This window comes from Mercurialis annua, linkage group LG2 (genome assembly GCF_937616625.2).
Source record: "Mercurialis annua linkage group LG2, ddMerAnnu1.2, whole genome shotgun sequence".
Taxonomy (NCBI): domain Eukaryota; kingdom Viridiplantae; phylum Streptophyta; class Magnoliopsida; order Malpighiales; family Euphorbiaceae; genus Mercurialis; species Mercurialis annua.
Window position 1 is genome coordinate 42,728,078 of NC_065571.1, and position 11,909 is coordinate 42,739,986.

At 33.9% G+C, this 11,909-nt stretch overlaps 1 protein-coding gene across 1 annotated transcript; it reads left to right on the plus strand.

Annotated features, from left to right (window-relative positions):
* Window positions 1-4,249: 4,249 nt before the first annotated feature.
* LOC126670229 (homeobox-leucine zipper protein HDG11) lies at window positions 4,250-7,784 on the plus strand. Its single transcript, XM_050363910.2, has 9 exons — window positions 4,250-4,741; window positions 4,843-4,960; window positions 5,052-5,240; window positions 5,331-5,780; window positions 5,865-5,966; window positions 6,060-6,441; window positions 6,510-6,772; window positions 6,854-6,943; window positions 7,146-7,784. The coding sequence occupies exons 1-9, from the start codon at window positions 4,620-4,622 to the stop codon at window positions 7,521-7,523; spliced, it is 2,094 nt and encodes a 697-aa protein (XP_050219867.1). The 5' UTR covers window positions 4,250-4,619; the 3' UTR covers window positions 7,524-7,784.
* Window positions 7,785-11,909: the final 4,125 nt, after the last annotated feature.

Consider the following 11,909-nt stretch of genomic DNA (forward strand, 5'->3'; position numbering starts at 1 on the left):
CAACATTATATTATTGGCAACCAGCGACTATTATCAATTCTCATTGAATATCTAAATATAAGCATGACATGATTGTCATAGCCAAACATCATTCACATCAACATTTCAACCATGATTTACAAGCACATTTACATTTCAAATCAACACACACTTGAAATCGTAAACAAACGCATATATCAAGTATAACATTATCTATTCACTTACATTGACATTTCTGGTGTACACTGTTTTCTAATAGGTAAGCTTATTTCGTCTGACTATATCGGCTTTTCAAAACATATATAATATATATTTTCTAAACATTTATTTTATATATATATATATATATATATATATATATATATATATATATAATTAATAATTCATAACATTAATATTTAAAAGTAAAGTACATATGTCGATGCCTCAAAATGCAACGAATCCTTAAGATACCACTCTTCAAAAATCAAAAAATTTGATCAAAGGATTTAAGAGATTAAGTTTTAGTAAGAACGGCGAGAAAATTGGTCGAAGCACGACGAAGCAAACATGTCGTTTTAGGCTGAAACTTAATCACGGATTTGATATGTTTTTAAGCAAAATTCTACGAAACAAAAAATAGTAGAGCTAAAGAGGATGTCGATAGCTTCGATTTGATATAAAGAACATCAAATTCTGATATTGGAGTTTGATATCGACCAAACAAGCTCGACGTATCAAAACTGTTTTTCAGAGAATATATCGATCAGAGAAGAAAAACATACGATAAATTTTTTCTATATATATATATATAGACTAATATATCACCACATGTCACTGCGCATGCGTGGCACGTGTTTCCAAGTGTTGTTGTGCATGAGCGCCAAGTGTCATTATGATGCAACAGGTGCGAATATGTGTGGTAAATAAAACTGGTGATAGATAAGGTGCAAGCCGTGCGGTTTAGGTCCATGGCAACCATTTTTAAAACAATTCTGATAACGTTTTTATGTTTTATTCTTTAAAAACAGTTGATTTTAATCCTCAGTGGAGTCGCCGCTATAAACGGGGTTCGGGGGCCGCTCGCCCAAGTTTATGGATGACTTCCTAATCGGAAATGGTTTGAAAATGGTTTCGCCACTTAGTTCAACTATACAATGCCTTTTATACCGACTAGATAATCGTACTCGCTTATGGGTAAGATTATCGTGCATCAGACCAAAAGACCGGTTTGTGGACCTCCCAGAGACTCTGTGCTTGGCTTATTTATTACTGGCTTTATTTACTGGACATATTTGTTTTCTCTCATCTCAACATTCTATTAGCAGTCCACAAGAATATAATACTGGAAATAAACAAGTCTGGAAAAGCAGTAAACACGTTTGACGCGCATCTGACTCGATCTGAACTGGTCATGCAAAGCAAGTAGCATGTACTCCTAAGCATACATCTAAATCTGGCAGTTTCTAACAAATAGCAGAAGTCTGGTTGGTCTGGATTAATTACATGCACAAAGCCTAAACCGGAAGTCTAAGTTTGATTGATTTTATTATGTGATCTTGAATGCCCTATACAATAGTTACTACATTTTTATGTTAGTTCTAAGATGTCTAAGTGATTGGCTGGAATTTGAATTGACTTGTTAATTTAGCGTGGTTAGTCCTTTAGCCTGTTAATACTGAATTTGGTATGCTTTTTGGAAAGCGGTAAACAATGCCAACGGGCTCATGACAGTTGGTATGCATAAAAGATGAGGAATACTTTTAAACCTTGTTAACTTTTGAGTGTCATGCACTCAAAAGATGTGGTCAGAATTGGTTATCAGTCAAAGCTCGGAAGTTGTCTGTCTCGTCGATACGGTCTGTTAGTTTGAACCGCGGTCAATTTCGAGTTTGGGTGAATCCGAAATCCGGTCTGGAAGTTGTTAGGTTTACTGGACTTAGACTCGTGGCCTGATTTATAATATATGTTACATTTTTGGGCTAATGAGCAAGATTTACATTGGGCCTGACCCATTACAATCCATAAAAGTAAAGTACATCAAATTATCTACGTTTGGGTTCAAATCGGGCCTGATTCCGAGCCCAAACGAGCCCGAAAACGCGTTTGAAAGTTTGGATCGGAATCTGGAGGATATGGGAATCGAGTTCTGGGTAAGGGGGAAGAACATGCGGTGCCGCCACCTTCAATGCCGGTGGCGGCGGCGTCTGGGTAGCAGGGACAACAACTCGTTTTCAGCTTCGTTCTCACTCGTTTAAGCTTCGCTTTTCGTGCAAAAACAGTCAAAACACATAAAAAAAGAACAAGGAAAACATATATAATAATCTGGGAGTTTTTAAAAGAGAATTAAACACTAAAAATATTGATTTACAACAGCTTTAAGCAATTTTTTTCAAGGCAAATAAATTCAAAAACAATCTAAACATACATTCTAGGTGTTCTAATCTACTGCGTTTTTGGATTTAAGCATACATAAAACATATTTATTCAGCCATTAACATGCTTTTTCATCGAATTCATGACAATTTGAGAAAAATATTAAATTTAGCTAATATGGTAATTTTATGGCAAAACTGACAAATAATCTAAACATGCAACTAAGTAATTAAATTCAACATGTATGAATATGACATCATAAAAGTGATAAAAAGAGGGTCCTCAAAATTACTAGTCATAGTCCTTGGCTCATTTGAGGGCAAAGTGGATGCAGAATCCAGCTTCAAATATGTGCAGAGCTGTGTTATTAGAGAATTAATACGTGTTTAGTGTTTTAAGACTGGAATTGAACAAGATTTACGTGTGGTGTGTGCTAGGGGGTTCGGCTAACTAGGGTTTTTTCCTAAGGAGGGGTCGAATCTTTTGTCCCAGGGTTTTACCTTTCTGGTCTGACCGTTATCTAAGCTGTCTTAAGTCTGTTTTTATAGTGATGAATTAGGTTTAGGGTTAGCTTAAGTCTAATTACCGTTTCCTCTAGTTAGAGTTTAGGTTCTAGTTAAAGAAGTGTTAAGTGATAAGCTATATCTATTATTTTTATCATTAAAATTAATGTTTTATGATTAAAATTCGTACTAAAATTTGATGGCTAAGTAAAGTACTGCTAAAAGTTAGTTTTGATGTTCGAAAGTTTTAAAAACGACCCTTGGGACTCTATGAGTTTGGGTAAGGTCAATTTTAGTCCGTAATTGTTGCAAATTGGCCCATAAATTTTGAAGATATTGCGATTAGTCCAATTTCTCAACTTAAACTATAATCTTTTTGGATTTTTATAGGCTATTTGCGGTTAATTATGTTTTAATCCTCCAAATTTGCAGTTATGCACAGTTTACGCCTGTTTAAATTCCAACAAGCAAATTGATAGCTCGTCACTAGACAGATTTCTCTGGAAATCATCATTGGACGCTTCAGTTTCTTATCACTTTTTACCTGTCCGGAAAATAAGTGTCTACAAGTATATTTTAATCATCATTAATCATCACTTAATTTAATACAAAAATTAATGACAAATTTAGTTTTTCAAAACTTCTTTATAATTTCATAAACAATTGTTGTTCTCAAAGTATATAATTGAAACTATTTAAATATATAAATAGTTAAATTAAGGGTAATGATGGGAAGTTAATTAAAATAAACTAATTTAACTTCCATTTCTTACTTTCCGCGCAAATCCAAGTTGACCTATTTTTGTGGGATGGAGGGAGTACTATTTATTACTCCCTCTGTTCCATTTAAAAGATTAAGAAAATATTTGTATCATTGTCTTTTCATTTTTTTTCATATTTTATCTTATTAATGATAGTGAATTTTTCAAAGAATCTCTTTAAGATGACTAAATGAGGTGGTAAAATAAGATACTCATTGGAAAAATATTCTAAAAATGGAAATGAGACTTTTAAATGAAACATTTGAAAATAAAATATGAGACTTTTTAAATGGGACGGAGGAAGTATAATGGCTTATAGTAATTTACACTATTATGATATAATTTTTTTTTAAGAAATCAATATTTTGATAACATAATTTGATAATTAAACAAATAATTGACCATGTTTATATATTGATTGACATGATATAAATTAAAGGCCTAATAATTAAAAAATAGTCACCTTTCAGAATCTTCAATTTTAATCTATTTTTTTTAATTTTCATTTTCAATTTTAACTAAAAAAAAATTTAAAAAAACATTTGAACACATTTAAATTTGTTTGACATTGATGTAAAATAAACAAAAAAGGAAGTAAATGAAGAAAAAGAGTGATGGAAGGGATATAAATAGAGTAATTAGGGCGGAAAATCATAGGCGGGGAAATTGAAAAAAGTGGGTGAGTTTTAGAGAGAGAAGTAAAAGCTGTGTTGTATTTGCGTATCTGGCTCTCGGTGTGTACCACTCTACTCACTCCTCTACCAGAACCATTTTTACGCCTTAAATTCTAGACAGAGAAACCCTCTCGAATGTGGCGATGACTCTCCTCTCTCTCTCTCTAAGATTTATTAGAGAGAGAGAATCTCCTACGCTCTGCTTTTATAATCCATCAGTTACATTGCATCCCACTAGCCCCCTCCTCTTTTACAATGATCCAAATCAGGCGCAATCCTCGCCCGTTATGACCATCTTTTCAAAATTTCTTATTATTTTACCTCCTGGGTTTTCTTCTTCTTGCTAAATGGAGTTCGGTAGCCTCGGTGGTAGTAGCAACAGTGGCGGTGGCGGAGACCATGACCCCTCTGACCGGAGGAAAAAACGATACCATCGTCACACTGCTAGTCAAATTCAGAAGCTTGAATCGTAATTCACCGCCCTTTTGTTTTCTCTTTAGCTTTTGTTTTTCTGTGTAAAAAATAGTGTAAAGATGGTTTATTTTTTTGTTATTTTTTGAGGGAATGAAGAATGTTCAAGGAGTGTCCGCACCCAGATGAGAAGCAGAGGTTACAGCTGAGTAGAGACTTGGGTTTGGCTCCCAGACAGATCAAGTTTTGGTTTCAGAACAGGAGAACCCAGATGAAGGTTTGTTTTTAAGTTTGTTTTGTTTTGTTTAGGTTGTTGGTTAAACAGTGTAGTGTAGTAATGTCTGTGCTGAATGCAATGAATGATTCAGGCTCAGCATGAAAGAGCTGATAACTGTGCACTTAGAGGAGAGAATGATAAGATCCGGTGTGAGAATATTGCCATTCGAGAGGCTCTTAAGAATGTTATCTGCCCGTCTTGCGGCGGTCCTCCTGTCACTGAAGATTCCTACTTTGACGAACATAAATTAAGAATGGAGAATGCTCAATTGAAAGAGGAGGTTCCTTTAATTTACTCCTTTGTTTTCTTTTTTGATTTTGAGTTTGATCGGAAACGCTTATTTGTTTCTGATTAAGGATGGTTTTCACAGCTTGATAGAGTTTCGAGCATTGCTGCGAAATACATAGGAAGGCCGATTTCTCACCTTCCTCCGGTGCAGCCTATTCACATTTCGTCTTTAGATTTGTCGATGGCGAGTTTTGGTCCTTCGCTTGATCTTGATCTCGATCTTGATCTCATTCCTTCTACTTCAACGCTGCCTTTCCAGCCGCTTGGTATTTCGGACATGGATAAGTCTTTAATAACAGATATTGCTGCAAATGCTATGGATGAAATGCTCAGGCTTTTGCAGACCAATGAACCTTTGTGGATTAAGTCTTCCACTGATGCTAGGGAAGTTCTCCATCTTGATACCTACCAAATTCTATTCCCTCGCTCCATTTCTCGCCTCAAGAATCCTAATGTTCGAATTGAGGCTTCCAGAGATTCATGTGTTGTCATCATGAATTGTTTAGCCTTGGTTGACATGTTCATGGATGCCGTAAGTCTAAGTGCTATTCCCTCTTCATACGTCTTTTCATCATTTTGTTTTCAAGAATAGTTATTAATTGACTGGAATTCGCAGAATAAGTGGGTCGAACTATTCCCCACCATTGTCTCCCTGTCCAAGACCCTTGAAGTTATTTCATCCGGAATGATTGGTAGTCATAGCGGTTCTTTACACCTGGTATAATTAAACTCATTCTACTTAAAATCTTTCTTTTATTTGATTGTTTTGGGAATGGTTTTATATATGAATTAAGGTGGCCTATATTTGCAGATGTATGAAGAGTTGCAAGTGCTCTCGCCATTGGTACCAACTCGCGAATTGTATATCCTCCGTTATTGTCAACAGATTGAGCAAGGGTTATGGGCAATAGTTAATGTTTCTTATGACATTCAGCAATTTGCTTCTCAGTGTCCGTGTCATCGGCTTCCTTCGGGCTGCTTGATTCAGGACATGCCTAACGGATACTCCAAGGTTACTTGGGTGGAACATGTGGAAATACAAGACAAAACCCCAATTCATAAACTTTACAGAGATGTAATTCACAGCGGAGTGGCCTTTGGAGCTGAGCGTTGGCTCGCTACTCTTCAAAGAATGTGTGAGAGGCTTGCATGTCTTATGGTGTCGGGAGCTTCAACGCGGGATCTTGGAGGAGGTACATTTATCCCATTTTTATACTGTTACTTTTCTTTTTACGTACTGAACTAGTTTAGTTGATTTCAGTAATTCCGTCACCTGATGGTAAAAAGAGCATGATGAAACTTGCTCAAAGAATGGTGAATAGTTTTTGTTCTAGCATCAGCACGTCTAACAGCCATCGATGGACCACTGTTTCTGGTTCTAATGAGGTCAGAGTCCGGGTTCATAAAAGCACAGATCCTGGACAACCCAATGGAGTAGTACTTAATGCAGCTACTACGTTCTGGCTTCCAGTTACACCACAAAATGTCTTCAATTTCTTCAAGGATGAAAGAACTCGAGCACAGGTATGCAACATTTATTTCTCCAAACAGCTGTATCTGTATCAAAAGGCGCTTACATTGCTTCCGCTTATGATCATGATGCAGTGGGACGTTCTTTCTAGTGGCAGTGCAGTGCAAGAAGTTGCTCATATTGCCAACGGCTCACATCCTGGGAACTGCATATCCGTTCTTCGAGTAATTCATCTAATAAATTTTCTTATTTGAGGTGAACTCAGTTCATCATGTAGCATTATCAACTTTATTTAACGACATGTTTCACTCTATCGATGTAAAGTTGATAATCCTATATGGCGAACTGAATTCACCTGAGAATTAACTGTTTATGTAATTTTGTTATGTGTAAATGCTGACCGAGTTATCTGAACTTGTGTAATAGGCATTCAACAGTGGGCAGAATAATATGTTAATACTCCAAGAGAGCTGTATAGACTCGTCGGGTTCACTGGTAGTATACTGCCCAGTTGATCTAGCAGGCATCAACATAGCAATGAGCGGAGAAGACCCGTGTTATATTCCGTTGCTGCCATCAGGATTCACCATCACACCTGATGGTAGAGCAGATACCGGTGACAGAGCGTCAACGAGCTCAAACACACATGGGAGCACGGGTTCAGTAATAACAGTGTCATTTCAAATACTCGTAAGCAGCTTGCCATCTGCGAAGCTAAACCTGGAATCGGTGACAACGGTGAACAACCTTATCGGCACAACTGTCCAGCAAATTAAGGCAGCAATGAACTGTCCAGATTGTTAATCATCTGCAAGCAGCTTTTAAGTATTGGAGGTGTTAGTTGAGGCTTTGAATGCAGTGTCATAAAACTACACGTTTTTTGGGGTTTTGAGAAATTTTAGAGATTGAAAAGATTAGAGTGATATAAAGAGAGGAGTCAAGAACGCACCATCCATCTCTGTCTTGCTAATAAATTTGACATTAGCAAGAAAAATGTGTGGTTCGGGTATTGACTTCTGTGCTTTTTTTCATTTATTTTGCAATCAATGAATCCTTCTTTTACTATTCTCTCTTTTTTGTGTGTGTAAATGAAGACACCCATGAATTCAAATTCACCATGTCTCCACATTTACCTTCTTAAGGTTAAGACATAATTCTTATAAAAAGTTATAGTGTAGTTACTAGTTCGCCTTAATTTTAAAAATTCAATTGATTTTTCATACATTTAATCAAATTCACTAGTACTTCTCCACTTCGTTAGTTAATTTGATTGAAAAATCAAAAGATAGAAAAGACAAAAAAATCCTTTAAATTTTTTTAAATAGACATGAGAATTTTTAATTATTTTATTGCCATTTGAACCCTTAACATTTTTAAATAGTACAAAAAACCCCTATATTTGAAAAAACCACAAAATAACTAAAAATGTTGAAGGTCTGAGTATCTAATTAATGCACTAAAATGGCTTATATATTTTTTTGAAAAATTTAGAAAAAGTCTTTTGCGCCATTTAGAAATGTTGAGGAGCCAAGTGGTAAAAAATAATAATTAAAAGGGCTTACGTACCCTTCATTACAAATTTAAAGAATCTTTTTTTACCTTTGGCTTTTATCAAATATAATAAATTTATAATTATTTTATGATTTTATAAACTTTTAAGAAGAAATAAATTGAGGGACCAAATTAAATTCCATTTTAACAAAATTAGGGGTGTGCAAAACCGAACCGAAACCAAAAACCGAACCGAAATCGAACCGAAAAGTGTCGGTTCGGTTTTATAATTAAGATTTTTTTATACATCTCGGTTTGGTTCGGTTGAGTTTTCAAAAACCAAAAAACCAATATTTTAAAATTTATTAATTTTTTCTAGAAATATTACTATTATTTTTAAAAAACAATACTATTTTCTTTCATATTTAAGTGTTATTGTGTGTAAAACATTACAATTGACTTAGATTTAAAGTTTAGATTTATTTATATTATTTATTTTAATTTAATTTTAATTTTTTATGAGAAAATTTAAAGAAAAAAGAACTATTTTTCTATTTTGATAAAACCAAAAACCGAACCGAACCGATTTTTTTGGACAAAGTTCCGACCGTTTTTAAAATTCTTAAAAAACCGATCGGTTTTGATAATTCCACTTTCAAACCGAACCGAAAAACCAAATGCACACCACTAAACAAAATGGCAATGATGGAGTCTGCCTTCTGGATGACGATTAAACATGCAAAACTGAATAGATGGTCAATCGGACGTTGGTTGTCCAATTAACTCTCTGATACTTAAGTCGGTAATGAGTTTAAGGGAATATTTGCCTATCGAATGTAACTGTGTTTGTAGGCATATTCCATGTCTTTATATAATGGACATGGTGAATATCTTTTAAAATTGGTATAGGAAAGAGATTTCTATTTAGTTTTATGAATTTGAATATGAAAACGATTCTTTATTCAATAAGAGTTTTATTTAGAAATATTTTCCTAAATAGGATTATCATCTTAGTTAGGAATATGTTTCCATCTACGAAAGTAATTCCGCAAGATCTGATCTTCTAGAATCTTTATTCTGTTTCCGTGTGATCAAGTCCTCGGCGACGCGCTTTGGACGTGATTTTGGTTTTTTTTACCGAATTCTATGAGATTCGGCCTTGTTAGGGATTCGGACGAATTCTCTTGTATAATTTTAGCCACAACGAGACCTCAAGGACTCAGACACTGTTTTTTTAGGCATTTAGCCTTGGACGAGTCCTTGATTTCGCTCTGACGAGCATATCCTATATGACTCGGTTTATTATACTTATTATGGAATTCGTTTCCGTCATTAGCTCCCGGCGCAAGTGAGCTAAAGTATTGTTATTCATATCTTGTTTGATTTAGCTTTTATTTGGCGAGTTGTTTTGTCTTCTGAGTGAGCCGTTTTTTGAATCTTTTCGATTTTCTTGTTTTTTATTTTTTCGACACGTGTTCGTTAGTGTTTTTGGATTTGAGCCATGTGTTGTTTTGTTTGGCACGTGACATTCATCTGTTTGTTAAATATAGGATTTTTTTTCTCTTTTAAGTTTTTTTTTTCTTTATCTTTTTCTTTATCTTTACCTTTGTCTATTACTTTTCTGGACTTTTGAATTTTCTTTGTTGATTTCTTCCAATTTCCATCTTTCATTTTTCTTTATTTGATTTCAAGTTTATTTATAGCTTTTCTTACATTTTTTAAAAGTGCTTCAATCGTTATTTTCTTCTGTGTTTTTTTTATTCTCTGCATTCTTGTTGTTCTTTGTTTTTTTTCCTCGTTTTGATCTTCTTTTCTTTTTGAAATTCAATTTTTGTTGTTAGTCTATTATTTCACCTTTAGATGTCACCTAAAAAGAAAATGAGAGTTGCGTTTGCCGTTATGACAAGTGCAAAATCGTATTTTTCTGAGAGGATGTTTCAATGATTCCTTTTAAATATAGCTTTTTGATAGGTTATGGGATTAGGAGACTGATTTTTGTATGAGGGCATTCGGTTATCCCGGTTCGACTCAGTTGGCTGTCATTTTTTAGGAGCAACTTATAGCTGGTTTGAGGGTTTCTTTAAGTCCTTTCATCTCCGGGTTTTGCTGCGAATTGAACTGTTGGGAATTTCATCCTCGGACTATTTAAATTTTAACTATTTTTGTTGAATTTTGTAAGCTTCGGAGGCAGTCTTCTTTCATGAATATTTTTTATTAGTTTGTCTCTTTATCTAGAAACGATGAGATTTGATTTATGTCACCGGTAGGAAAGGCCTTCTCAGCAATTTCTGTACTGTTGGGGTTACTTGGGAATGGTAGCTCCTCCCATTTATTTTTCATCTATTTTTGAACTTATATTTTACTCATTAATGGATTGCTTTGATGACCTTCTATCAGGCTCTGACTTGCAGGCCGATTTTAAGCGTATGATTATGTGTAGAGCATATTACATAGTATACAGTCTCTAAAGTTTAAATTTAAATTAAGTATATATTTATTTATTAGACTTGTAGATTTAATTATATAAAATTAAAATATAACTAAATTATACTAACAATATACCAAGATATAATTAAAATTATTATTAATATATATAAATTATAATAGAACACACACACACACACATATATATATATATATATATATATATATATATATATATTGTATATGTATAACTAAACTTTTACTAAATTTTACCAATCATATATCAATAATTTATTCAAGTATACTAAAAAGGTCAATTTCTACTTTTGCAAAAATACTGGCATTTTCATAAAACTTTCTTATATATACCCACAAGATCCACCGGGGCTCTCATAGTCAAGTATTAGTAAAACGCCATTTATATTTTCTGATTCAATATTTTTTCTCACCATACCTTAATATTTACAATTTTATTTAAGTTCACTAAACCGATTAGAAAGTTTCAGCATTGTATAGTTACATTATAATAGTAAAATAAGTTTTAAACAAAATTGTCTCAGATGTGATATAAATGGCCAACACACTGATGTCTACCCATGAATTACTGTATCATGGAGCTCCAAATTTTTGATTCACATTCAAATCACTAGATAATGTACAACCATGAAAAAGATAATTTAGAGATGAATAATCTATTTTCAAAGCTCTAGATTTCATGTTTGTAGCGCATTTAGAAGTTGATGTTGTTATACAACCATTCATCAGAGACGGGTAGAGGAAGAGGTGACGGAGAAACACATACGAAAGAGAACTAAATAGAAAACTAATTGAAAGAGAGTAATAAAATAAAATAAAAATCAAATGAGTAAAAAAAGTAAAGGAAAATTGGAAAACATATATAAATGTTAAAATCAGAGTATGTATGTGTTCGCCTAAAAATATTCCGGACTCGAATCTTTGAATTTATAATCGGGATCGGTTTGAGGTTTGATACTTTAACGAACCTATGCAGATATTCACAGGGCTTGTTTGGTTAAAAACACTTAACCACGTGATCTAAAAAGTAATAATTTGGGAGTCACGGACTCAGGCGAGATTAATACCGAAAACTACTCCTAAATTAAAACAATCCGGAGATTGCGGGATAAAAAGCACTGGGCTTGGTTTTTGATTGATTGATTTGTTGATACAGAAAATATAAAGCTCTGAGCTATTTATAGCTCCTCATAATTAAGACTCCTAATTTAACTAGGACTAAGACTCTGAAAGAAAATC

What these genes read in the sequence shown, in the direction of transcription:
- LOC126670229 (XM_050363910.2), top strand. Translation starts at nt 4,620, where the DNA reads ATGGAGTTCGGTAGCCTCGGTGGTAGTAGCAACAGTGGCGGTGGCGGA. An exon ending in ACAGGAGAACCCAGATGAAG is followed by an intron (nt 4,961 to 5,051) that starts GTTTGTTTTTAA and finishes TGAATGATTCAG; the next exon opens with GCTCAGCATGAAAGAGCTGA. An exon ending in ATGAAAGAACTCGAGCACAG is followed by an intron (nt 6,773 to 6,853) that starts GTATGCAACATT and finishes ATCATGATGCAG; the next exon opens with TGGGACGTTCTTTCTAGTGG.